Source organism: Ischnura elegans, chromosome X (genome assembly GCF_921293095.1).
Source record: "Ischnura elegans chromosome X, ioIscEleg1.1, whole genome shotgun sequence".
Taxonomy (NCBI): Eukaryota; Metazoa; Arthropoda; class Insecta; order Odonata; family Coenagrionidae; genus Ischnura; species Ischnura elegans.
Genome location: NC_060259.1, coordinates 13,878,455 through 13,906,124, shown reverse-complemented (window position 1 = coordinate 13,906,124; position 27,670 = coordinate 13,878,455). Strand labels below are relative to the sequence as shown.

The 27,670-nt window shown below is 37.2% G+C and overlaps 1 protein-coding gene across 2 annotated transcripts in view; it reads right to left on the bottom strand.

The window, feature by feature from the left end:
* The window catches only part of LOC124171001 (collagen alpha-2(I) chain), a 139,485-nt gene that overhangs the window by 87,874 nt on the left and 23,941 nt on the right, over positions 1–27,670 (bottom strand). For both annotated transcript variants that reach the window (XM_046550114.1, XM_046550115.1), the window contains exons 6-7: positions 3,692–3,746; positions 2,149–2,336 (exon numbers count right to left, since the gene is read on the bottom strand). In XM_046550114.1, coding sequence (XP_046406070.1) covers positions 2,149–2,336; positions 3,692–3,746 — 243 coding nt within the window. The remainder of the gene's footprint in view (positions 1–2,148; positions 2,337–3,691; positions 3,747–27,670) is intronic.

Genomic DNA, 27,670 nt, shown 5'->3' with positions numbered 1-27,670 from the left:
CAAAAAATTTGTTTTGGAAGTAGCCAAGGGCTGGGCTAAATGTGAGGAGGGAAGAAGTGAGTCTTCCAGCGATGATGACACAGAGGGCCAGATAGAAAGGCCGACTCAGCGAGCGCCTCGGCAGGATAACCCGGCAAGGCTAGCAGGGGGAATGATGAAGCACACTCTAGAGAAGATAGTGGGGCAAGGGAAGACGAAATATCCGTCGCGGATGTGTCAAGCTTGTACTGCTAATAAACTTAGGAAGGAAACTCGGTATATCTGTGGATTCTGCAAGGTTCCCCTGCACAAAGGAGCATGTTTCACCAAATACCATACAAAAACTAATTACTAGCTGGTAAGTAAACGCTTCAAATTTTATTAAAATGCGTTAAAAATTAAACATTTTATGAGGGTTTTCGTGTAGAAGGGTCATTTAGGTTAAAGCTCCTTTGAATGCCCGGTCCTACCCGATGAGATTGGAACTAAATACCCGGTCCGCAGCGTGTTAAGTATCCTTTGCTCGCCCTGAAATTTTAGGGTACTTCATCCATTAGGCCTAACCAACTTCACAAGCTTTCCTATTAACTTATTCATAATTCTGGACCCCATCAAAAATTTGCTATACTGAGTCCTCTCTAATTGGCTTATTCCTCACTCTTGTCTTGAATACTACATAGAACTACGTGTCAAGTAAAAAAAGCTAAAATTCGACCCAAATTATGAAAATAAATAAACATCATTGCACTGGTCTAAGAGCCTGATCAGACTATAATTGACAAGCTTAATGTACAAAAATAATGATAGGAGGCAAGGTTTTTGCTATACCTTGAAAGAGGTAAAAAATGACAAGTGATAATGATTTAACAAATACAATAAATAGAGGCAAATGAAAAAGCATTTTCAAGGGAGTACTAGGATGCAATTCTGATTTCATGCAAAATACAATGGATGGCAAGAATCATGCGGCAGATAACAGCTGGAGGAATCTGTGAGACTTATACAAATCCAGCTAACACGAATCCAGAATGCCCGCATATCTCATCAATTATTATCCATAGATGTGATAAATCGACTGTAAATGAAAAGCTAAAAAATAAATGCAAACAAAAGCTGGAGCTGACATACATGGTAACTCAAACAGCATCTTACTATGATTAATTCTGTGACCAGCAACTTACTTTTCTCAGAATTACAACAACTTACATTCATAAAATTCTTGATAGAAGACTGAATACAGTTGAATAATGAAGCATATAAGAAGTTGTGAATGAATGACCCTTCTTCCTGAACTAAGACTTCCGACAATGACTGGGGGGACAATGATAGAAAACATGAGCATATGCAGAAGAACAATTAACTTTGGGCGTTACACATTAAAATTATGTTTTAGCATTGTTATAGAACTAATCCTCATTTCCAGAATTCAATAAAACTCAGACTTATATAAAAATATAATAGGCGAAATCAGGAATACTGGCAACAAAAGCACATATCATGCAAGGATAATTTGATGACGTATACTTCCCTACACTTTTCAGTAAAGTTTTTGAAGCACAATTACGACAGGTCACTTGAACTCTTAAAACAGAAAAACATTAAAATATAATCTTCCTCATCCCTATTGATTAGAACCAAATAAATTCACCCTTCAAAGCACATAGATTCACCCACACTTCACTACTCCTTAAAAATTGCCAGCAGTCTAGTCTTCTGGAGCTATCTTTATCTCCCAGGATTAACTGCAAACAATCTTTCAATTTGTATGATGTGGTAAACAGCCCAAATAAAAGTACAAGGTCTGCCAGTACTGAATTCACATTACATCAATAAAATAACAGCACCATGTTAAACCATAGCATACAGCTTACTCTGACAAGTTTAAAGAAAAACTACAATACTGCAATTTAACTATCCTATAAGTGAATATATACCAGGCTCTATAAATAATTGTTTCACAATTTCAGATGCAAAAAAGGTAACAACAAAATACATATTTAGTAGGTAAAAAATACAACACTATAGTAATCCCAACACCAAACTGAAGTGCCTATAATCATAGTGATAAAACTCAAAGCTTAGGGTAACAACACAATGTAAAAAACTAAGAAAAATTAAAGCCTACATCAAATGACTAACAAAAACAGAAGAAATAATAAAAATACTTACTCTTAGTTGGTTCTCAATTAATGGAAAGAGCTCCAGATTAAGATATGTATATAACTCCTTTTCTTGAGGATTGTTAGTTTTGCGAAACTGCTTCAGGAAACCAACCCAATCTTGCAGGGTCACACAAACACATTCCCAGTCTTTCTTGCTGGCCTTCTTCACATTGTTCTCCCGGTACAGTCGCAAATCTGCACAAAAATTAAATTTACCAAGGATGAGTCATTAAGGAATTACCAATATGCAAGCAACTTCTAGAGCAATAGGAAAAATTGAAGTGATAATAAATAGACATAAAATCAGCTAACAATTCATTACATATCATTGACTTGGGCAAAAAATGAAAAATGAATGCAAGTTAATATGCATGATTTAAAGCACAATTTCTTCAATGCATACGGATACCTGATTCTAAATGTTCATAAAAATCAAGATCACATTAAAATGAGGTTTCACAGTGAAACTCAATTCTAAGGGTTTAAACCACACCAAGTAACTTTCCTACCAAGTAGGAAAAAAACAAGAAGAGAATAATAATAGCTAACAAAATGATGGTGTCACATAAGTACATATCTGTATTTCCCATTGTCCAAGTACAGATGTAACACTGCACAGAGCACAGAATGACCCTCATCATGCCATTATATATATTATTCCACAATAAAATGGAAAATTTAAATAAAACATGGGTGTGATTGGAATTAAATTGCAACCAATGACAACTATCCTTTAGTAGTAATACTGAAGCAGCAAAAATACAATGGTAATCATTATATCTGATGACTGTAAAACTTATTATTTCAACAAGAACTTCATACTGTGGTTTTTGCATCCAACCTTTTCAGAAAGTTAAAATACACAAATTACTGATGATGAGCGCCACAGATAAAATGAATTGAGGTTTCACTGCATAGAAACTAAAAAGTACACTTAAATTAGGTTAAACAAATTATATTCAGTTAGTTTAGGATTACATTATATTAGAAAAGCAGCAATTAAAAGTGTAAGGGGGTAATACATTATGCTGAAAAAATAATCTAAATTAACAATCCCGTACCGGAAACTTTCACACAAAATGATGCCCGCAAGACCTATAACTATTCTTCACCTCTAATTGGGAGTAATGGGTGGCACAGAGGAACCACTGATTATAATCATATGCACAAACTATATACTTTAATTGCATATGCATAGATTATGACCACATGTTATACTATTGAATTGAATTCCCAGATTACTGCATGCCAAAAATATGAACTGAGATGTTTATAAAACAAAACTTCCGAGCCACCCAAATGAACAGGCAAAAAACACCATGCACAAAACAGAGAAACTTAAGAGAAAAATAAGCGAGGTGGCAGCAAACAAAAAAGAATACACAAGATCCAGAGAAGGCAGCAATGCCCAGGAGTGGAATGAGGGGAAAGAGAGTGTGGGATAGGTTGGGCTAGGTGAGGGCCACAGAGCAAAAGCAAGCTAATCATGCAACCACTCAGCACAATCACTTAAGCAGCAGGATGATGGAGGAGGTAAAGGAGGAACTCACCATCCAAATACCAGTACACGTTATTGAAGGCATCCTGCCCAGCACATAGGCCGCGCTGAAATGGAACACCACAGAACAATTGTTTACGACTAAGTAAGGAACTCAATTACTCATGAAGGAGTTCCTTCAGGATGACTTAGAGAGCAAATTCATGGAAACTACTTGAAAAGGTGTTAAGAATATTGTAAGAGAAGACCTGAGAACAATAAAACTGCCTGTAAGTGAATCTTTGGATTCATCTTAGTTCAAAGATAGTCACACTCCTCATTGTATACATTAAGCTAATTGTATAAAGCTACAAGGTACACTACCGAACAAAAATTAAAAGCCATAGTTATTCAAGACATTGTTTAAAATTGCATTAAAAATAACATGACACACAAAAAAGCACAAGTGTAAACAGACATGCTGAAGAATTCATTTCCATTATGATTACAATCAAATTAGAAGGCTTCAACTCAGTATGTAAGTTTACCATCAAAACTTTTAATGATTGTAATACATGGTGCACTTGCATTTCCACTCAACAGCACAATTTTATACTACAGGAAATTTGGTGACTAAGGGAGAAAAGGGTTCTGATGTTTGTTATTTCACTGTCAACATTTTTCCAAATAATACACCCGTGAAAATCATAAAAAGGATTAAATTACTTTGAGAAGATGAAGAGATGAGCAGACTGAAGACATGGCAAGGAAACCCGCAAACCTTAACAGAACTTGCAATAATTTAAAATGTGTGCTGTTTCTAAAAAACAACTGAGAAAATTTAGGCCACATGTATACTGAAATAGTAAAAAATGTCACAAAAACACAGGTCTCACAATAGTTATGAAGCAAGAGGCCTCCAACAGCTTTGATTAACTTCTCAATTTATAAGTTATATTTTTGATGAATACAATTTTGTAATAAAGAGAAAATTCAAAAATTGTAATACAAAGCTGTAATTATTAGCAGTTTGCACAACCTAAAATATTTAACACATTTCTCTAAAGGACAATTTAGGTATATTCATTATCAACTCCCATTTGCCTTGAGGAAAATTGCCACCATACAAAATAAGTACTGACACTAAATCAGAAAAAAATACAAGTGAATTAAGTGGTTAGGACAAGTTTTCTGGAATAAATAATAGAGTGTAACCTTCTCTTTCTGAAGTATGTGGCTGATTGCTGATCTCAAATTTTCAAACTTAGATCGTACAAGCCCTGAACAACAACCAATCAAAGTCACAAAATCCTTCATCTTTCCAAGAGGAATGAATTACCAAGTTCAAATTATATTATGAACAACTTTTTTAAAAATTTTCCAAGCACAGAGTATATGTGAACTCACCGCTGCATGGAGACAAATGTGCCCAAAAGAGTTAATTTACCTAATTCATACAATATGCAGTCATATTTGGTCATTGTAAATGACTTAAGTTTTAATTTTAACTGATAATCACAAATGAGTCCATCACACTCAACACAGACTAACACGTATACATCCATCTAGCATGGAAAATTATGATAAATACTTCTACTAAAACATCCCCAAACACATATATTCACCTTGATGCTCTCCTCAAAAAACTAGTAAAATAGTATATCTAGAGTAAGTATTACCCAGCTAACTTGAAAAAACACTATGAAACATAAAATTATCTTAAGTAAAACCATTCAGAAACCTAAAGGAATAACTTTTAGAAAAAATGACCCAGTTTCATCAACGCATTCCGGGAAATGTAAGCCTAGCAGGATCCAATAATTAGAAAGATATATAACACGATATTATTACTTCTGCAACATTATCATGTGTCTGTGCATCTACCATCATATAATCATGAGCATTGATAACAAATCAATATTAAATTCTAATAAAAACAATTTAGCATGCAAAAAAAGCCTTTTTCTACCACCACCATGGACAACATGAGAAAAAAATAGCAGTAACAAATGAAAAAGTGGACATCTCTCTCTCACACACATTCTCATCATGCACTTAGCAGGTACATTAACTTTCAAAACATGCTATTTTTATAATCTAAAACCAAACAAGCATTTACAACATAAACATTACTACTTGGACAATATCCCAACTAGGCATAATAAGAAATACTAAATCTTTTTCATATTAATTGATTGTGTCACCTAACAGAGAACAATGCTGAGAGAGGAGAAAGGCCGTTTGAGGTAGTCCCCCAACCCCCCACCCAGACTCACATTTTGAACAAGAGCATTTTAACTGGCCAACAACAAGACAGACAAGTACATGTCATTACTAACAAAAAATGCCAATAATTTCTCATAAAAACATACCAGAAAGCAATATTTGGAGCGCTCCTAGGCTAATTCTCTCAAGCCAATGATGCAGCATTTGAAAACACTAATGGATCCAAGGTTATTGATCACAAATGTAGCATAACATTACTGAAGTAACACACTTATACAATCCAAGATGATTAACCAATTTCTTCCCAACGTTGCGTGAACGCAACACAAATTTTGCGTTTTTTTTTCTCCCTATTTGTTATTGATAAGTAGTTAATATTTTTCACATAGGTAGTTCAATGCTTTCTAAAATATTATGAATTTTTTCACGGAAGAATTTTAATAACTTTTGTTTTTACAATGGCCTTTTCATTTATATGTAAGTCGTTATTTTAGGTTTTCTTCTAAGTTTACATATTATGTTAAATCTGAGACAGTTGATGATTTTATCTCTCTGCAAATACAATGATGCATTTGTATTCTAGGCCATTGCAACAAATTGGGTGAATTTGACTAAGTGGTTTTCAAATTATTTAAGAATAAAGCAAGTGTAGCATTCACGCAATGTTGGGAGGACCCCGGTAATCTAGGGAAACGGTGCGCCGCGGCGGTAGTCGTGTAGAGCGTTTCTTTTTGGACAGAAAAATGAAAAGTTTATCAAGAATATGTTACCTTTATATGGTGAAACTTTAGTTTCAGGCAATTGTACAGTATTTTAGTCCTAAATATACATCTACATAAGTGTAGAAGGGTCTTTACTAGAATGATTGGCAGGTGGTGAGTTTTCACCGAGTTGTGACAGTTTGATATTTTTAACTTCACGTATCGAGCAAGATTAAATCAGCGTTTACATGTGCTATGGTGGAAATTTACTGTGACCTAAACAAAGGATGCTTAAAAACTTTGCTATAGAGTTGTCCAGAAAATATAATGATTTCTGTAGGAGTCTGCAATTTCAAGATATACTGGCATCCAAAGGTAAGAAAGATCTGCTTATCACAGTTGACAAGTATGCAAAAAGCAAGTGAGTATGTGAGGGTTAGCAAATAGATCGTAAATTCGTATTTACGTGGTGTTGTTGACTAGGATCCAAAGGGAAGGTAGTGGAGGGTAAAAAGCATAGCTAGGCTGGGCGGGGATATCGCGGCACCAATGGGTCTCCGTGCACAGCGGGGGTGGCGAGTGAGCAAAATGAATGGAGAGATAAGAGGGATCACATTATCGCAGTGTTTTCTGAGAAATTCATGCCCACTGGCCGCTGACGATAATGAGCTGGTAAGACTCCAAATGAGGGTGCAGGTCATTTCGAAAGAAATTTTTTGAGAACTATGAGTGACTATGAATGCACTGGGATTCCAAGAAAAATATTTCTTGGTATATTTTCTCAGGTAAAGGGCTTTATGGGTATTACGGTATATAGAAGGGGCGATGTCCCGTTCCATCTGCTTTTTCTGTATCTATGGTAGTCTGTTGAACAATCGTTCCCTCCAAATAACCTGAACTCACATTTGCAGCCTAAGTTGTTCACTATCGCCAGTGGTAATAGTGCGTGAAATTCTCAGAAAATATTCCAATAGCGTGGTTTTTCTTCTGTTCTGATGTTTAGTGGTTATTACACCATAGCAAAAAATATTACTGGAGTAAGGACGCGTTCCTAATGTGCGTCAAACGATGTCCCGGAAGCGTTTTGTTGAACCTAAAATGTTCTTACGCCTGACTGGTAACAGAAGTTTGGACCAGGGGGATAAGTTTTCTAAGATACGTCCATACTTTATATACATCGGTTCACTGCCTAAAATTCAAGTTAATGACGTAGAAATAGATTATTCTGAAAAGGTTAAAAATTTAGGCGTTATTCTAAATAAAACACTAACTTGGGACGAACACATAGCATGCATTTCTAATAAGGTAATTAAATCTTTGCACCAATTAAAATGCTTCCGTAACCTAATGCCAATACCATTGAGACTCAAACTAGCGAATGCTTTGTTGATTCCTCATATTGATTACTGTTCTTTGGTGATGTCGAACATTAATAAATGTCAGATATCTAAATTACAGAAAATACAAAATTGTATCTTGCGTTATGTGTGTAACATTGGATATTATGAGCATGTCACTCCATATTATGAGGAATTAAAAATTTTAAAAATTGAAAAAAGAAGAAAATTTCAAATGGGTCTATTTATGTATAAACTTTTAAAAACTGAAACTCCCTGTTACATTTTCCAGCCTTACATAGATAACTTTATGAAAAAAACAAGATTTACAAGAAATAAAAATAAATTAATTGTACCTATTCATAAAACAACCATGTACCAAAATTCATTTTATATTAATTCATGTCATGTATGGAATTCGATTCCTCAAGAGTTAAAAAATATCTCAACATTTAATAATTTCAAAAAGTCTTTTTCTTTTTATTTTTATGATACCTAAATTATATAAGCGTCTGCAACTTGCAATTTTTGGGTTTGTATGTTTTTTGTATGGTTTTTGATTTTGTTTTATGACTTTGGAAATCTGTATACAGGTGGTTGTTTGAGTTGGTTGGTTGAGTGTTTCATGATTTCTCCTTTTTTTTATGTTAACCTTCTCAGCCTGAGTGTTTATGATTATGTATTAATTTAGGCTCCAAAGGAAAGGATTCCTAGAGCCAATAAAGTTTATTATTATTATTATTATACTTTGCGAGCTCAACCAAATATTTCTACGGTTTGATGCAATTTCTCATAAATTATCTTTTGACGAGAAGATGATGCCATATTTTGGCGAAAGTGAAGGAGCAATTACTCATTATCAATAGCAGATACTTTGTTATTTCCACGATATTAAAATTCCTATTATTTGACCGGTTTCTTTATATTTTCTGTACTTTATAATGGTGTAATAGCCGAAACCGGTCAAATAGTATAAATTTTTATAAATACTTTGTGGAAGTCACAAAGTGTCTGTTATTGATAATATGGACCTTTTACCACGTACAAGCTTCAAGTTTTGATTTGAGCAACTACACTTTTAGTCACTAAACTTGCCATAATATGGGACATAATGGAATAAATAGTAAGCGAAATACAGAAAGGAAAGGCAAGGTTGGCCACAATATTGTTTGTGACGAAAAAATTCACGACGCAGATACCGAGTTTGTAGCAGCCAGATGTTTAGTGATTACCAAAAGTGCAATATTCATTTACATACTGATTGGTCCTCTAAATTTCATGAACAACACCAAGTTTAATCAATATTTTGGGTTAATTATATATTTGGGTTACAATAAAAGCGAATTATTTGCAAAAATAAAAGAGTTCCGAAAATAAAAGCAAAACGGCTCATTTGACCCGGGGAATTCCCAACGTTGCGTACACGCAATGCTTCACCAACCGCAAACTAAAAACCATAAAAATATAAAAATCGATAATTTGCCTCATTTGAGTCTGTTTTATTGCTAATTCATCAAAATATTTGGAATTTTTAAGTTAATAACATGCTTGGGATTTAATGGGTTAAATGAGAGACCAAATAGACAAGAAGAGAGAGAGTCTTTGAAAACGTGCAGGGCCCAACACACACTTCATTTCTCCCGACTTTACCGCCCACATATCCCTAGCTTGACATCAACAGTAAAGCAGTCAGTCATGTATGGGGATTACATGGAAAATGCAGCATGGAATGAAATTGTAGTCAAGCAGTATTAGAAGTAACAGGAATAAATTCCAAGAAAAAAAAGCAGAGCTAAGTCGGTCCCACACAGCACATTGTTGCCAAAGGACGTCCGCTGATCGTCCGGCGTGACCTCTCCCTTTCCGCAGATTTTCAGGACAGCCACTGGACGACCAGCGGCCATTTTTGCTATTCGTCCGCACACCATCTGACCTCGTACGTCCAATTAGTGTCCCATCTGTACAAAAGTTTTGAGCACACTTGAAGTCAGCAAGATCATAACTAATGTGGACAGTTTTTGTGGAAGTATTATTCAGGTCATATCCATAGGTGCGGAAGCATGAAAACTGAGTAATCCAAAAACAACTGCTAATTTATCCTTTTTTATATAAAGAATTTACATAGTGCTTATTTTCGGATCATCAAATAAAATATAATGTCACAAAGTGAGATGTTAAATGCAAATATTATGGACGTCTTGACAATAGTGTAGTTTCCTTCATCAAAGAAAACGAAAGGCATTGATTGCCATTCGTACCCACCACTAGTGTATTCATAATATAAAAAAAATTTTTGGTTTAAGAAATCCCAGTTTAGACAAAAGTTAATGGTCAATTTTAATCTCACTTAAAAAAGGACAGATTGGCGCCCATGCAATGCCACTCCACGTGACATCACAGGGACCCAGATGCTACACGAGCAGTCTGGTAATCGCGTATGATTGTGTAGTCAGGGCTCCGGGTGGTTGGAGCTCTGCAATAGTTCATAGCCTCTGCTAGATGGTAATGACGTAAGAAGCTTTCCAGGCAATCCAAGGTCGACTTTCGTCCTTTGTAAGGAGCGCCAAGGGAATGATGCAGCGATGGTGTATATAATGTTCAGGTTTTGAAAATCCTGACTGGAGCAATATGAAGTTAGGTTATTTATTCATCTCAATGAGTTGAAAAAATGAACACAAGAACGGTTGAAATGATGTTGTGCTGTTGAGCGTGAAACTGAAAATATCGCGAATCTAATTATTGCTTCCCCCCTGCGGCCTCTTGGCAAAATTTCAGGCTCCTTTATGAACACGATTATCGCTCTCAGTTCAAATTTGCCGTAGAAGGATATCGAAGCCAAAAAAACAAGACAATCACCATGTATGCTTCACTACTTTTGATTAAGACAAATGATCACTGGAGATGTGAACATTATCACGAAAGGTCCATATAATCAGTGATACCACTTGTTGCTCTTTCTTTGTTTTACTTTCCTTAGAGTGGAGACCTACCGATGGACGACTATTCTAGATTCAAGACACAGCCGCAGCGCCACTTATCGATCGACGTTGCTTACAAGATAGTTATTGTAATTACAGTCGATGGTCGTCAATCCCGAATTATGAACTACGAAATATCTATCCCTAACGGACGATTTTTTTAGAATTTTGCTAATGCTATGTTTTCCATCCCCACAGCGAAATATAATGGCAAAATGAGCTGTTAAAAATCCACCCGTGCCAAATTTGGCTTCCAAGGTGATCCAAAAAAGATAGTCGTATTTCTAGTATGGACGTAAGTCGATGGTGATTCAACACGATGGTAAAAGCAGCATGCGTTGTCCCATTCTGATGGCTAACCCCACATCTGCAGGATGAAGGCGAGAGAAAGTTGCTTACACGGCATGCTTATCAAAACTGACTCAACTTGTATCTCATTGTCAGTGGGTTTAAATGAAACATGGTTGGAACTTGAATAGGCATTAGCTTAACTCCACTAGGTGGCAAGCATTTATTTTTAACGGAAAGGGAGGTAATGTAAATGCCTTCGGAGAATAACTCACATCGTCAGTCGTCATGTAATCATTGAAGTCAAATTCAAGACTTGAAAGATTAGGCAGTCCCTTTAAACTCAGGAATTGCTTGGCACCATTAAATCGAAATATAAAAAGTGTCCGGTGTTGTTATCAGATATGAGGAAGCAAAATATTACGTGAAGATGAGTCACACGGCTTGTGAGTCGAAGGTCCCGGCACTGAATTCGCGGAAGAATGCCTACAGAGAAGCTATACCCAGTAGATTCAATCTACTAATGCTAAAATTTCAAAGGAAAATTCTTTTTTAATGGGTAAAAATTATTAAGAGAGAAGATAGTTCTGGACTATTAATCATTTTTTTATTCGTCACTGGCGGCATTGATGGCAGTTGCGCGGTTATATTAAATAGCTCACTTAACCTTTTCCCTACCGTACACGTATATATACGTGTGGACGTTTCCTGACCCAGGAGACCACGGACGTATATATACGTGTGAGAGCTTCCCGGTCAAGAAAACGAAACCCGTATATATACGTTTTCTAGCTCTCCCCCTTTCAGGACGGTCGTGGGTTTAGGTCGCCTTTGTCTCGGGACCCAACGCTTCGGGGTTTAGGATTAACCCTCGGAATCCGGGAGCAGGTACCCGGACCCTTCGTCTTTTTTCATCCCTCTCAGCGGTAAGGGACAGCGGTCATTCAATTGTTTATACAGTCAATTTTAGAAATAAATATTTGTTCATTTCTCAAGGAATATACACTAAGAATTGAATTATTCGTCTTTTGAGCAGCGTTTACAATTTTTAAATGAAATTCTACGACAAATATTAACTTATATCTCGAGTTATGTATAAACATAAACATGGAAATTGTTGCCGCATTAAATGCGTTAATAATGGCCTTAGAACTTAGTTTAAAATTTTACAATGCTCAGATAAAAATGAGGAATTCAATTCAAAGTCTGTAATTTACGTGCAAGGAACAATTATCCATTTGCTAAATACATATAAGCAATACATAAGTTGACCGCGAACCAATGCCGCAGGTATGGTCGTAAACCCGGAAAGGAGGGAGCACAACTACTCTCGGAGTCCGAGATAATGCGGAGTCCCACCGTGGAGGGGTCGAAAAAGGTTCAACGAGACCCTTCTTAACGAATGCCCTCCAAAAATGCTCCGTACCACGAGAAAGAAGAGTCTCTTGGGGCTCGGTACAGCAGTCAAGCTAAGACGAAAACTCCGCGGTCTCGAAAGGGTTAAAAAAAAGTGATCTAAACCCCGGAAAATATCTTAATTTCCGAATATCCCGGGTCCTATGTGCTCCGTATTATCTATGGTATGGTATTTGGAGGGAAGTAACCCACAGCTGGGGTCATTAGCACCATGAAGTAAGGGTTGGGGAGATAGAAACCCTATGTTGGCATTATCCAGGTTATAATGAGAGGCTCCAAAGGGACCAGGGCTTAACGTCCCATCTGCTGGACAGAGTGCTGCACTGGAAGTGCCCTCCACATTACACTCAAGCAGGGATAGGGCCATCTCTGATAAGTTACTGCTACTGCCAGGACTTGAACCCAGGCCAACAAGGTGTGAAGCCTTCATGATGTATTAGCAAAATTTTGCTCCCTATCAATGGGGCTAATTTGGATGACTATCCTCAGATATCTCATTTATTCAATCTCCAATCTTCATTTGTCTTAAGGTGGTAAAACGAAGTCCTTGAAAACTGCTTACTGCTTATTGAGAATATTTTTTCAAAAATTAGCTTCTCTGTGAGCATTTAGTATCACCATTTCGAAATTTCTCCTGGGTAACAGAAGTAATCTTAGTGCCACAATTCAACCATGGGAAACATTGTTTCTCTAAAGGTAACACATTATCTGTGGTATTGCTTGTGAGTAAATAAGATTATTAGGCTTCATTTTCTTGCCTCTAAATGGGTAATTGAATCTGGGAAATATATATCTGACCTGATTAAAAAGGATTTCATACTCCTTTACCGTAAAACCTCATATATGAAACTTCCTCACTTATGAAACTATTTCTGGTTCTCTCTCTTATTGTGTCGGAGAGCTCTCATTACGTCGACCCAACGCAGAGCTGTGAAGGCACCCCCAATCGACTGAGGTACTTACTAGTGTATATAAATACCGTATAAGCGTGTGTAAGAGGCGCACTACTATTTTGAGCATCGAAGCTATGAAGAAAAACATTTGCGGCATTTTTTTATACTATCGCGCGGTGTTGCAGACGTATGCCTGGAATTTCGACAGTTATTGAAATTTCCTCTTTTATACTAATTGAAAGAGGAAATTTTTTACTAAAAAATTTTAATACTAATTGACATAGGAAATTTTGATAACTGCGGCGGTAACAGCGGCATAAGAGGGAGTAGAAAGAGTTCCCATCCTTTCTTCGCATACGCCTTTGCTCTACGATGCTTGTCCTATTCACGAACAATTTTGTTTAAATGCTCTCGCAGGAGTGTTGCAATAGAATTGCTGCTGTGGAAAATTTTAAGGCAAAACACGACAGGCACATATCATGAACCTTCCCAAGAACTTGGACAACAATTGGGGCAATCTCAGCGCCGTAGGATAATTGCCACGTCGTAGATTTAGCGAAGCCACACTCGGCCCTCCATCAGCCAATGCCTCTGCCGTTTTTTTCCTTTCCGAGACCCCACAGGAAAATATCAAGTTACAGGGGGACAATGGAAACATGTTTCATCCCTACCCCGTCTCACCAACTGACCTTGATCTATCTCCCAGTTTCTGGAGGCCAAATGCTAGGCGAGTCATCTACTGAGCCCGAAGATATCTCGATAGCTTTCAATAATTGTATGACACGCACGAGGTTCAAAAAAAGAAAGAGATCTAACGCGACGCATATCTGACAGAATTTAAGTTTTTTAAGCTCTAATTGTTTGACACAAAGATTTATATTTACAACAAGGCTAGTAATATTAAAAATAGTCCAAACAGTACAATTTCAGAAGGAACAATCGTAGCATAAGCGCATTCAAACAAGACGAGACGGACTGAAAACTTCAGGCAACGCAAACTGCGTATATCACATTTCTGCGCCTTCACCCCTTCGCTTTGAAGGCAACGACGTCACATGCAAGATCAGACATGTTCGTCCCTTGCTCCTTCGCTCGTAGCCTCGTTGCTTCGAAGACGGACGGATCGCGCTCCTTCCCCTCGACCTCTCCTTCCGCGCTCTTCACTTATAAGCATTTCTGATTTCTTCTATCCACACTTTTGTCCAACAATGAACACACTCGTTCGATTTTTTTTAAAGCGCAGGTTTTGACACCAATATAATTTTCAGTCGCAATAATCCTCATATTAGCGTCTGAAGATGACTTTTGAAAAATCAGGTCCTCAAAGTAATGTAAATTACTCGGCAAGGCAGATATTGACTATTAACCAGGTATGTCCTTCAAAACTACGCGTTTCTCTACGTTTGATAAGCGATTACTATATGCAGTATAAATGCCGCGAGATACCCACTCGTGGCAGTAAATTTAGCGCGCCCTCCTGAGCGAAAAACCCCGCGCGATCTTTTCCATGTTCACCTCTGGGGTACTGACGTGACGGCGCTATGCTTACAAAAAAGCAAACAGGAGCATTTTAAAAATACGTCACTAAGGGAGAAACTCCCCTGCCTGCTGCTTGTTTTTGACCTAGGGTTTCAGATGACTGACTCACGCGGAAAACCAAGGCCACTCAGTTCCCCTTGGACTTGCGACCGGGAAAGGGGAGGGGGGAAGATAAGAAGTTTGTGTAAGAGGCGCACCCTCATTTTCGGCGGCAATTTCTGGGAAAAAAGGTGCACCTCTTACATGCGCATATACGGTACTCAACGGCACTACTTTGCGAGAAGCTATTGAATTTGAGTAATACAAACTGCTGGGAGTAGGTGACTTAGCGAGAAATATCTTCGACCACCAAATCATTCCGTATTCCAGTGAACATTTCGGCCAATTTTCCAACTGATGAATTTACTTGTTAACATTCTAAAACTGGAAAAAACTGATATTATCATCTTAACATACTCTCAAAATTATCCAAAAACTTCCACCGCATACCACATATATTGATTCAGACTAGTTGCGCTGTTTTAGCATATTTCTTCGGCGATCAAAAAATATAAGAACGGGAATAAAATCACTGTAAATCTGGAATAAAATCCCCAGTTTATTTCTTTATATACATTGATACTCAACCAGAATGTGCCTGACAATGGCACCTGTTTAACTTTGTTAAATAACACGGAAATAAAAGAAAAACTGTAAATACGAACGATTATGGGACTACGTTGGGTTTATTCAACACTTTCAGATGCAAAGAGCACTTGATTTTGCTAGTATTTTCCGAGGGATTATGAGCACTCGCAAAACCAGGCTTCCACTGCAATTTCTTCACAGAATCATGTCCTTTTTTTTTCAATTCAATCAGAAAAGAGTTGAATGTATGAAGTACTAAGCACAAGGTTATACTTCTTTCTAATCTCCACGCATGAAATTCGATTTTATCTTCAGGTTGGAACCAAAACCCATTTTTCTTAAAGAAAAGTTTCAAAAATATTCAGGGCCTACTATGGACAGGTTTCACAATCTTAACTTTATGATTTTAATACTTTAAGTATGTTATTCCCTAGAGTAATGAGGCTGTAGCTTCCTTGTCGTATCATATCAGCCCTTTATCTACAAGAGACGATTTCCTACTACAATGCCATAATTATATAATTCATCATTACAAGAGCAGTGCAGGAGAGCACTGCCCCTGGAAAAGATGTAGAGGTGGCCTTGAGAAATTTGATTAGGCATGCCAAGGAGTGCTTGCAGGGGAAGAAGAAATATAAGCCAATATTTCTTGTGTTACCTTCGCATATCAAACATAGAGAAACACGTAGTTTTGGAGGACAATACCTGGTTAATAGTCAACATCTGTCTTGCAGAGTAATTTCCATTACGCTAAGGACCTGATTTTTCAAAAATCATCTTCAAACGTTATTATGAGGATTATTGCAATTGAAAATTATATTGGTGTCAAAACCTGCAGTTTAAAAATTCGAACGAGTGTGTACCTTGTTGGACTAAATAGCGAATGTGATGTAGTTGCCTTCAAAGCTAAGGGGCGAAGGCGCAGCAATGTGTTACATGTAGTTTGCATTGCCTGAATTTCCAGTCCATCTAGACTTGTTCAAATGCGCTCATGCTATGCTTGTTTCTTCTGAAATGGTCCTGTTTGGACTATGTTAAATATTAGTAGCCTTGTTGTGACCATAAATCTTTGGGTCAATAAATTAGAGCTTAAAAAAAATTCTGTCAGATATGCGTCGCGTTACATCTCATTCTTCTTTGAACCTCGTACATGTCATACTATCATACAATTGCTGAAAGCTATCGAGATATCTTTGAGCTCAGTAGGTGACTCGCCTAACATCTGGCCTCCAGTAATTGGGAGAATAGAACCTGGTTGACTGAAAAAGGCCAATTAGTGAGAAGAGGTAGGGATGAAACACGTTTCCATTGTTCCCATGTAACTTGATATTTTCCTTTGAGGCGAGTGATTTATGGTCTGTGGGATCTCGGAAAGGAAAAAAAATGCAGAGGCATAGGCTGATGGAGGGTTGAGTGTGGTTCTGTGAAATCTACGATGTGGTTATTACCCTACAGCGCTGAGATTCCCCTGATTGTTGTTCATTATCTTGAGAAGGTTCATGCTATGTGCCTGACGTGTTTTGCCTTAAAATTTTCCATGGCTGCAATTCTATTGCAATACTCCTACAAGAGCTTTTAAACAATTGTTCGCGAGTAGGACAAGCATTGTAGAGCAACGGCGTATGCGAAGAGAGGATCGGAACTGTTTCTTGCTCTGTATTATGGGACATTGCGTTCACGAAAGCATTGATTTAAAATTTCAGATTCAATTTCTTCGACAAATTTGGATCCAGAGTATTAGTTGAAGGGCATTATCTGTGGATATTTGGATCCGAGGTACCCGATCCAACCATCCCTCGTAAGCATGATAAGGTTAAGACTACAAGTGAATACCTACATTTCTCCGAGCGTCATACATATCCTGTAAATTTAGCTAAAAAAATGCTGCATAAATTTTTAGTAATGAAAGAGGAAATTTTGATAACTGTCGAAAGTCCAGGCATACGTCTGCAACACCATGCCATAGGATAAAAAAAATGCAGTAAAATTTATTTTCTTCAGCTTCGATGTTCAAAGTATTTCAAGAAGTTCAAAGTAAAGATGCTGACTGATGGGATACACTGACTGGAGATGTGCCTCCATAACTGCACTGCAAGCCATAGATAATGAGGGGAGCCCATTATTGTAGAACACATTTTCAACTATTAAGATAATAATGATATCAGTAAATGCAAAAAATATATGATCCACTTCAAATACTTTTTTTCCAAACCCCACAGTGAACTCCATTCTCAACATCTATGAGAGCATCTTCCCTCCATCCTTTAATGGTACTATGTATTTATTTTACTATAATGGCGTGACTAATTTTCAGTGCTAACATAAAGAAAATCTTTTCTCTATATTAATGATATTTTGCATCATTTACAATACAATGGAGAAAGAAACATGATAACTACACAAGGTTAAGGTACACGTTTTGGGGTATCATTCTTGGGATTTCACGCAAGTGAACCAATAATTCACCTAAATATGTAGAGAAATGGTAAAACGTGTGTTCTAGGAAAAAAATGAATGTGGATAATAACGTTTCTCTCTTTATTTCCCCCATAATGGAAGATGCTTCCCTAGCTTTTCTTCAGTCTTTGCTCCTGTCAGCATAACAGAAGAGACATAATATACTAACATGACACCTCACTCCCAGCATCAATGGCCTTGATCAAGAATATAGTCTTAAATTTTAAAATTCACAAAGATGATGGAGCACGGCATCCGGACGGAGAACCCGAAAAGAATTTACTTCAAATACTCGCCAATAGAAAATCATATCCTGCGTAATTTACAATCACAACTGAATCATAATGAAAATAAATAATTAAGAAGATTGTACATTCACCTGACAACTCGAAAGGAACTACAAATATTAACCTACAAAGGTTATTTTGGAAACAGGCTATGACCCTTGCTTTTCTTTTTTTCTTGTCATTGAGCAATAGAGGGTGTCACAAATGGCGGTTATGCGGACTGCCATTAAAATTTCATAGGCGTTGTAAACAAATATGTATCTTATGCATAGATAATATGTAGTTGCTATTCGCTACTGACCACAAAATTCTTAGATTAAATCCTTACAAAAATTTTCAAGTTGTTAATTGACTTTGCTTTCTAAAATGGCCGGGAATTTCATTAGCCCTGAGATCGTCGATATTTAACTACAGGCATCCCCCGAGTTAGTATGTCTCGACCTATGTAGATCCGTACTTACGTAAGTGATAACCGTATTTTAAATGATTACATTAATTTTCGAATGCGAGTGCAAAGAAGTAGATATTTGCTCGTACAACCCATGGTAGAAAAATATCGATTAGTTATAGAGTTTTTTACATGCTAAATATAACAAAGTGGCCCAATCATTTCATTTCTCGAAGGAATTTTCATTAATTTCTGTAAAAACATCGCTTGTAAATCCCAAGTCAGCAATCAACGTGAAAATTTGCAGTTCTAGCGATGGAAGTGGTTGCGCTCACTCCTGTAAGATACAGCTTGTTATACAGCATACACACCCTAACTCCGACTTTCAACTATTTAAAAATTGTATCCTTAAGTTTGGACATTTCCATCAGTGGAATTAAAAGAAAATGAAGTTCGAGCAGAAATCTTAACTGCGGAAAAGAATTGTTTAGTACCCACGTAACGGCATTGAAATTTTGAGTGTTGACAATGAACGCTGCGAAAAAGTTAAGAAAAAGTTGACACACGATATTAAGTGCATAATTGTTTACATATTTCTGGCAGTTATCGTGTTGTACTTTGCAAAGATTTTATTAAGCTGCATTTTCTCCTTCTCTCATATTGTGTGCAAATGTAAATGAATATTGCGTCATTGAAAGCTTTTCCCCACTAATTTTGTTGCACATTAATGACTGAGTTGGCTGAATAAAAGCTCACTTTTAATTAGCTTTGTGCATTGGAAATACTCTTCGATGTTTCCAGCGAATTTAATATTCAAATGATGATATTTTCACGTTATTTTATTGAGATAAGAGAGAATGAAAGTATGTTTGCGTGTGTGAAAGATTTAGTGTATGTGCGTGTGGATGTATCTAAGATTATAGTAATTTACTGGTATTTTTTGTGTGTATTTGCTCGTAATCCTAGACTGTGACAGTGAATTAACTGTGACAGTGAAACCACCTGATTCATCAATCAACGATATATATGAAAGGCAGAAGATAATAATGATTAAAGGTAGGTAGACAATGCATTCTATGGGCCCTTAGATCGCAGTATAACATAATGAATCAATTTAAGTATTCAGTTTAGTAATGTAGCGTTGAGATACCGTACTTTCCCGAATCCACACGATCGGTCAACTCGGGGAATAATATTACGCATTTTGATTGGCAATGCTGGAGATGCAACTCTCAGACTAATAATGTTATTGATTTTGCATCTAATAACGTAAGAATATGCGGAAGAGTTAATGAATGTCGCAGTGAATTGAATGAAACTTCACCGAGAATTAACAGCGCATTTCTCCACTGATAATTTCACTGCGCCGATCGAAATCTCTGAAGCACAAACGCAAAGGTTTGACTTACTTAAATTTCGACTTGCGCAGGGTCTGACAGAACGCATCTCTTACGTAACTCGGGGGATGCCTGTATAAAGAATGGGAAGTTTAGGGTCACGTGATTATTAATGATCTTTCACAGCATAAAGTCAATTAGAAAGGCATTTTTTAAAATTCTATCCCAAATAACATCTACCCAAAACATTCAACAAATTCATTCACTGAAGACAAAAAAGGGTGGTGGGAACAAAAGGAAACATTTTTTTGCGACTCATTAAAAATGTTTGAGATTACGAAACTCAATATTACGAAGTGCCTATTTTCCGGTCCAGCTGACTTTGTGTAATTGAGAGTAGGACTCGTTTCATACAGAGACTTGGATCATGGAAATGAACTACACATCAGCAATCGGCACTTATGCCCTGTTTGCCTCTTTAAGCCTTCAAGGTCCAATTGGAAGAAATCTATACATGCATTAACATCTCCCCTGAATTGATACTTTAGGAAAGGCACTCATGCCGCATTCCCAACAACATGACCACTAACTGTCTATGATGAATGCTTAGCTTCTCATGTTATTCATGATACATCGTCGAATTCACAATTCTCTCTCCACTGATGTTACCAGCTGGTATACATTTGCTAAACCTAAGGATCACTTTGAAGCTTGTATGCACTTTCTTGCGTAGTTAGTAGCAGCAGGCACGAGTCACAAAAACATCTCTGGGCATCTGGCCCCATTACACGGTGGGTTAGATTCATAGGGAGTTTCAATGGTAATATGAATATTAATGAAATAACGACAAATTAGCATGCAATAACTTACTTTTGATCTATAACTGACACCATATGCATAGAGCTTACAAATATTGATTTCATGAGTAAATGCTACTGCATTGGGGTATGCATGAAGCAATACTGAGCAAAGGCCAGAGAGGGGTGACTTCCAAATTGTGCTACAAAGGAAGTGGGATGAGCAGAATGCGCCAATCACTCAATGTCCACTTTCCAGAATGGAAGTGAGCTATTTCAAAATGACATTCCAAAGTATTTTTTTGAATTAGAGGTTGGGGCTGGTCACAAATAAATTGGCTGATGGCAAAAAAATGTGGCCACAGGCCTATGAAAGAGATGGCTGCAACAAAGAGGGAATTCACATAGCTCACGAGGGAATGCATAGAGTATATGGGGAAAATGGCCAATTGTGGAGGTGGGTGCTCGTGCATGTGTCAATGCATTAATTAACATTTAGCATGCACTACATTACATATCATAGATACACTGGGTAAGTTACACTTCACCCAAAGATAACATTCAAAATTTATTTACACACAATCTTCACTTCAAAAACCAAATTCTTACGACTATTTACAAACTCAATAAAAGTGGTATAAGTAATCACAATATTCTAGGTGATCATGGAGTACATTCATTTCGGCAGAAATTTCTTGGGCAAACACTGGATTCATACTCCTAAAGATGGGACTCAATCAGGGTTGCTAAAACAACCCTAAATACTAATTCCCAGACTTTTTCACTCACTCTTTTCAATCATTACACAACATATTTGGAAAGTAAAAAAGTATAATTATTTAAAATAATTTATAATTAATACAAATTCATTTTTTTCACAAAAATTTCAAAATGAATACAAAGAAAAGCAATAAATTGTTAAATAATTTCAGTCAAATACAAGTAAAAAAACTCAAGTCCAAACCCAGTCAACAGCTCAGCAGTAACTTTGACTTGAGCATCAGCATAAGCTTCATGCATAAGACTCTCCGACCCATTTCCAATTCTCTATCATTACCCTGATTTGTAACAACCCTGATGCCTCATGAGTAGAGGTCCGTGAAAGTGGTTTTATTTTTTGCTAAAATTCGTTTTAAAACCATGTGATTTCAGTGTTATAGAAAATCTTGGTGGTGTTATTATAATGCTACAATTTTCCCACGTTTATAGGCGTTTTATTATTTTATGGTACATGTTTCATGAATACTTATACTTTTATTAAGCATTTTAAATAACATTTAACACAATTTCAACTGTACAAAATTTCTGATAAATCTAAATGAAAGAAATGGTTCCACTTATATTGGTTCAAGGTATATGAATATGTAGTTCAAGTATGTAGTCTTGGTGAATACAATCGGCAAACGGCAAATCCCTACTACCATATATGTGTATACTTCGAGAGCCATTCCAGAATTTTTGGATTGTCAAGTTTCTCTACACAAAATAAAGCCTTTAAAAATGCTTCAGGAGTAGCAACAACAATCTCCTCCTTCTCTTTCTTTGACTGAGCAACTGTATGTTCAAATGATAGCTGTCGTTTTGCGGGTCCCCTTTCTTTCGCACGTTTATGTGTATCGCTGCTTGGTATGAACAGTATCACTAGCTTTTGGTATTTTAGAATTCCTATCCTTCATTCAATATTTAAAGCTGGAACTACGATAAAAAAAGTCCAACCGCAAAACACAACATATCATGATGGTGTTTTCAAACAGAGTGCTGAGTAAATACAGTATAACCATAGTACTGTAAACTTACAAATCGGCCATAATGTTTCAAGTCGTGGGTTCCCTTTCGATACCCCTCACCCCAGTGGCGTAACTATTGGAGGAATGAGGGGGATAGATCCCCCCCAAGGACTCTGAGAAATATGAAAAAATATTTAAAACTATTGTCTAGTTTTGACATGTAATCACTGCATCTGCTTCAAGTTAGATTTTAAGCGACAAATTGATATGAAATATATTTCCGGGTATGTCATTTTTTTTTATTTCCGGACATCTTGTTGCCAGGGGGGGGAGGTCGCCCTCCCAGGCTCCCCATTCCCCCCCCAAAGCTTATGTCTGGTTACACCACTGCCTCACCCTGGTGTTGAGGGAAGGTAGGACAGCAGCTAGATACAACAAAATCACTTAGTTTTGATTACAGCTGTTGCTAATCGGTCAGGAAAGGCAGTGAAAGAAGAACACAAAACTACACATAATTGGATTCAAAGAAACTTGAAAAATTATTTCCCATTTATCGATCCTGAAACATCTAGGATGGGACGCTTTCTCACCTGAAGAATTAGATATTAGATTTGGCCAATGTCGAAATGATTTTTTTTGCATTGAAGCTCAGTGGAGAGCCAAATATCCGACAATCCATCCGCTGATAAGGAGAACCCCCTCTCCCCTTATCCTTTCTGTTCCTTCCTTTCCTTCCCCCACTGCTAGTGCCTGTGCTTTCAAATAACCATACGTTTCCATGGATGTCTTTAAACGAATCGAATCGCGCAGTTGACGACACGGCACCGCTGACGGCCACCGTGGTAACCACGGCACCCATTTCACTCCAGCCCGGCGGTACGCCGTCTGCGGCGTGAAATACAAGCAGTGCTACATTGAGGCTGCTTTCGGACGAAACAACTCTTCACCAGCCGCCGTTCACGTCACGACGCCATGAAATTCAGGCCGCTTTCAGACGAGACGACTCTCTGCCACGCTGTGGGCCGTGCCGTGAACGGCGACCCGTTCCCAGCCAGCGGCCGTGTTTAATTCAACAGAACTGTTACATTAAACCCACACTCAAGGTTTTCCTGCAACAAGTTATCCAATAACACTGTCTAATGCGTCGCGGTGAGTCATCGGAATTACTTCTCGGCATTGACGCATAACAGGCGCGTGAGCTTGTATTTCCGTTCTTCCGCGGCCGCGTTAAATTTCTTTCCGCACATTTTTAATTCATAATATCAAATTCTTCAGGTGAGAAAGCGCCTCATTCTAAAAATTTCAGGATTGATACTTGGGAATTGAAGAGAAAGGCTGTGATAAATTTAACGGCAAATTCTGGCGGATATATCACTACAGTGCGCGATATAATCCGTATGCGTTATGCGCGAGACTAAACGAGCCAATTGACCTAGGAATCGTAATGAGAGAGAGAGAGAGAGAGAGAGAGAGAGAGAGAGAGAGCAAATGAACGTCGGCAGTGTTAAACAATGAAGGCTTAGGCTTTAAAGATTATGACTCCTTAGATGTGATTTTTCCGCTAATCCACCTAAAATCGCCTGAACGTGAAATTTCATTTTTATTTACCAATTTCGCTTTATTTCGTGTTATTTCGCGTCTCACGAAATTCACAGACCTCTACTCATGAGGCATGACTTTTGAATGTGGAAAGCCTGAAGACAACTATCAAGGGAAATGGAAACACTTTAACACAAGAAACAAGCAATTTACATATCTCATTATATACCTCTTACATAGGGAGCCAACAAGAAGGGTTAAGAGGGAATTCAAAATTGGGGAAGACAGTGGCAATAGATACAAAGAAATCCTAAAATTCAGTTATGAATTCAGCTATGATGTCAAACCACCTCAATTCAAGAACATTTGACCCTTATGGTCTCGTGATTTGATAATTTCTGAATGGGTTCATTATCCTCTTACATTAAGAAACCCAAAACCACTTTTCAATAACTCTACTTATGAAAAGGAAATTCCAAAGATTCAATTATGCCTAAAATATTCGTGCGAACTCCAACCCTGGTGTCTTAACACCCACTGCCACACACCTTTTAGGTGGCTTGCGGGGTAGTAAGTGGATGTGGATGAACCCTTTCTAATGTAGTATTCCTATCTCCATGTTGAGAATAAGACTGCTCAAATACCAAAAAGCCATTATGACGATAAAAAATGTCTCCTCCAGCCTAGGCCTATGGCTGCAATTGAAATTAAATCAAAACCGGGAAAGAAAATGAGGAAAAAAAATTGACGTGACGGATCTACAAACACAGGTCTCAGCTTCGACAGTTGTCGACACTACAAACTGCACCACCACTCCACTTGACAGAGGCGTCGTATTTTTGAAGAATCATACAGCATGTTGAAAGTATCACATGAAAAATAATTAGTTACAGCTAAACTAAGGCCCATTCAACGAAACCACTACCCATTCCGAGAAATCTTCGGCATTCCAAATGCCATAAAAAAATATGGCATCGAAAAAAGTGGAACAAGGTACATGGTCTCTCCTTGTTAGCTAAAAACAGACCAAAATCATATTGCTATAAAATTAGCGTGAAGATATACTACGAGCTAAGCAACTAAACTTTCTTTCGGTAAAAATAATTTTTTTCTCACAAAATGGTCTTTGGGCATTTAGCTTTACATTAATATACACCCCTATGATGATACAAATCTGAGGCCATAAGGGTCAAACTTGAGTTGAGGTGAAATGTCCTATACATTATATGTACTACAATACACTCTTTAATATGATCAACCTTATTACGAAGTACACCCATGCCTTGCTGAACACAATTTCAATAAGGCGCAAATACATTCCTCAGGAAAACTTTCCAACGCTGCTCTGCCTAATCAAATAACCTAAACATTCTCTAGATAAAATGTGAACTTGCGCTAAGCACACACAAAATTACTCTCATTTTACTGTTGTTAATAGTACTTCTTGTCTCAAACCTTAATCTTTGTTTACATATTTGTCAAAATCCATTGCCCCACAATGGCCAAAAACATTAATCGTAAGTGGTCCGAGTAGCAGACTTACATAAGTAATTTATCTCGTCCTCTTTACTGAATGATACTAGTTAATTTAGACCATTAATTAAGTTTGGAGCTAGTGGAAATGAGTTTCTTTATAACAATACGATTTGAGATGTATTTTTTGACGTCCTAGGTTATCAGGCGCATTGACTTCCATGTGAAGAGTCCAGCTTAAAGCCTTCAAGGCCATAGGTATTCATGGGGAAGAAATGGAGTGGGGGCCGAGTTGCTTATGGATAGCATCAACACGTAAAACAGCCAGAGAGATTCTTAAACACATTGGCTTCTTTCCCTTACAGCAGTTGTAAGCCCTCTGCATTTCAGGAATACAGAGCGACAGTTGTTCAGCATTAGAAGGTGATTTTAATGGAGCCATATGGAGTAAAAACCAAGTGAACAATGGCAAAAAATAGGAATGCGGATAGAAAAATAAAGTCATCAAGAAAAAGATTAAACCTTGAAGGGAAATTGAGAGTGATCTATTGCTTTGAAAATGGAGAGCAACAAAGCAATATTGCACGGAAGTTTAAACTCACGTTGCTAAAATAGCCAATGCTACAAGAATTACGATATTTCTCCAAATAAACCCCCCCCCTAATTTTTAAGCTTCAGCTTAGGGGAAATTTTAAGATATGCTAATTAATTTAATTTTAAGAAGAAAAATTATAAGTTTAAGCTCACAATGTCGACAGTCCGCACTATTTTTCTGAATAGAGACAAAGTTAAAACATCAGTGACATCAGCCACACCAACTGCAGCCTAGCAGTCAACACGTATGCAAAGTTCACTGCTGGATAAAAAACTGAAAGACTTTAACTACCTGGATTTATGATAAATGGTCAAATGATATTCCTCTATCACAGGCAGTTATTAGTGCAAAATCTGTGGCTTTATTAAAACCTACAAAAGAAGATGAGGGTGGTGAATGCTCCGAGACATCAGGTGGAAGCTTCAAGACAAAAGGGCCTGGGTGACACTGGGTTTTAAGGCTTGTCTGAAATTCGTCATCTGCTGGTAATGCATTGCAAACCCCTGAGCCTGCATGTTTATTTCCTACATATTAGCCCACTTGCATATAAGGAGGAAATTTCAAAGCACCTACCAATATTTTTTTAACGAGAAAATAAGTTTCATTTATGAACTTTGAGAGACACAATTTTCCAAAAAATGAAGGGGTTAATTTCAAATTTGGCACCTTTGGAGTTGGCCGATGTGATGCGGTGTAGCCTAACGTAGCTTGCACTTTGAGCACAGTCTGAACAAAGCATCAATCCATTTTGAAGTCAGGAACTATTCAGTGTTTCACCCATTATTCCTTCCCGCAGACAGCAAATTTATTTCAGCTCCAGCGGTATCACCAGCACTGGTAGATCAGTTTTTCACAATCGTGAGTTAATTTGTTGTTATGCAGTGTTGCATTCTTCAGGATAACTGCACTTTTCAATGCCTTGCATAGGTTAATGGACATACGAACAAGGTCTTGGAATACATCTTGTTCGTATATTGAGGTTTTACTGAATTTATTCATAATTTAATCACATGTACCATACACACGACACAGAAGCTATTCCGCAACGCAACTATAAGTACAGGAAAGTAAAGAAACAAGGAATATTGGGAAGGTAAATTTTTTGGGATGATTCTTAAAAAACGCTCTTATGAAGTTCGCTATTACGAACCTCCAGTTTTCCAGTCTCCTGAACTTCATAATAACGAGCTTACTGTATTCCTAAATATTTCCAACACAAACTGTTCATTATAAGTAAGTGAACATACCTTATAAATACATCTATATTTAATAATTCCAACAAAAGAGGAAAAACAAGTTACCAATCATAATACTAGGGATGAAATTTTTTTAAGCTTAAGTGTATCGACAGAATAATCATTGAGAAGCTTATATAAATCTGAAATCAGCTATGAGGACAATTGATCCACAATTGATCCGCAGCTGATCTTGATCAAAAATATTTCAA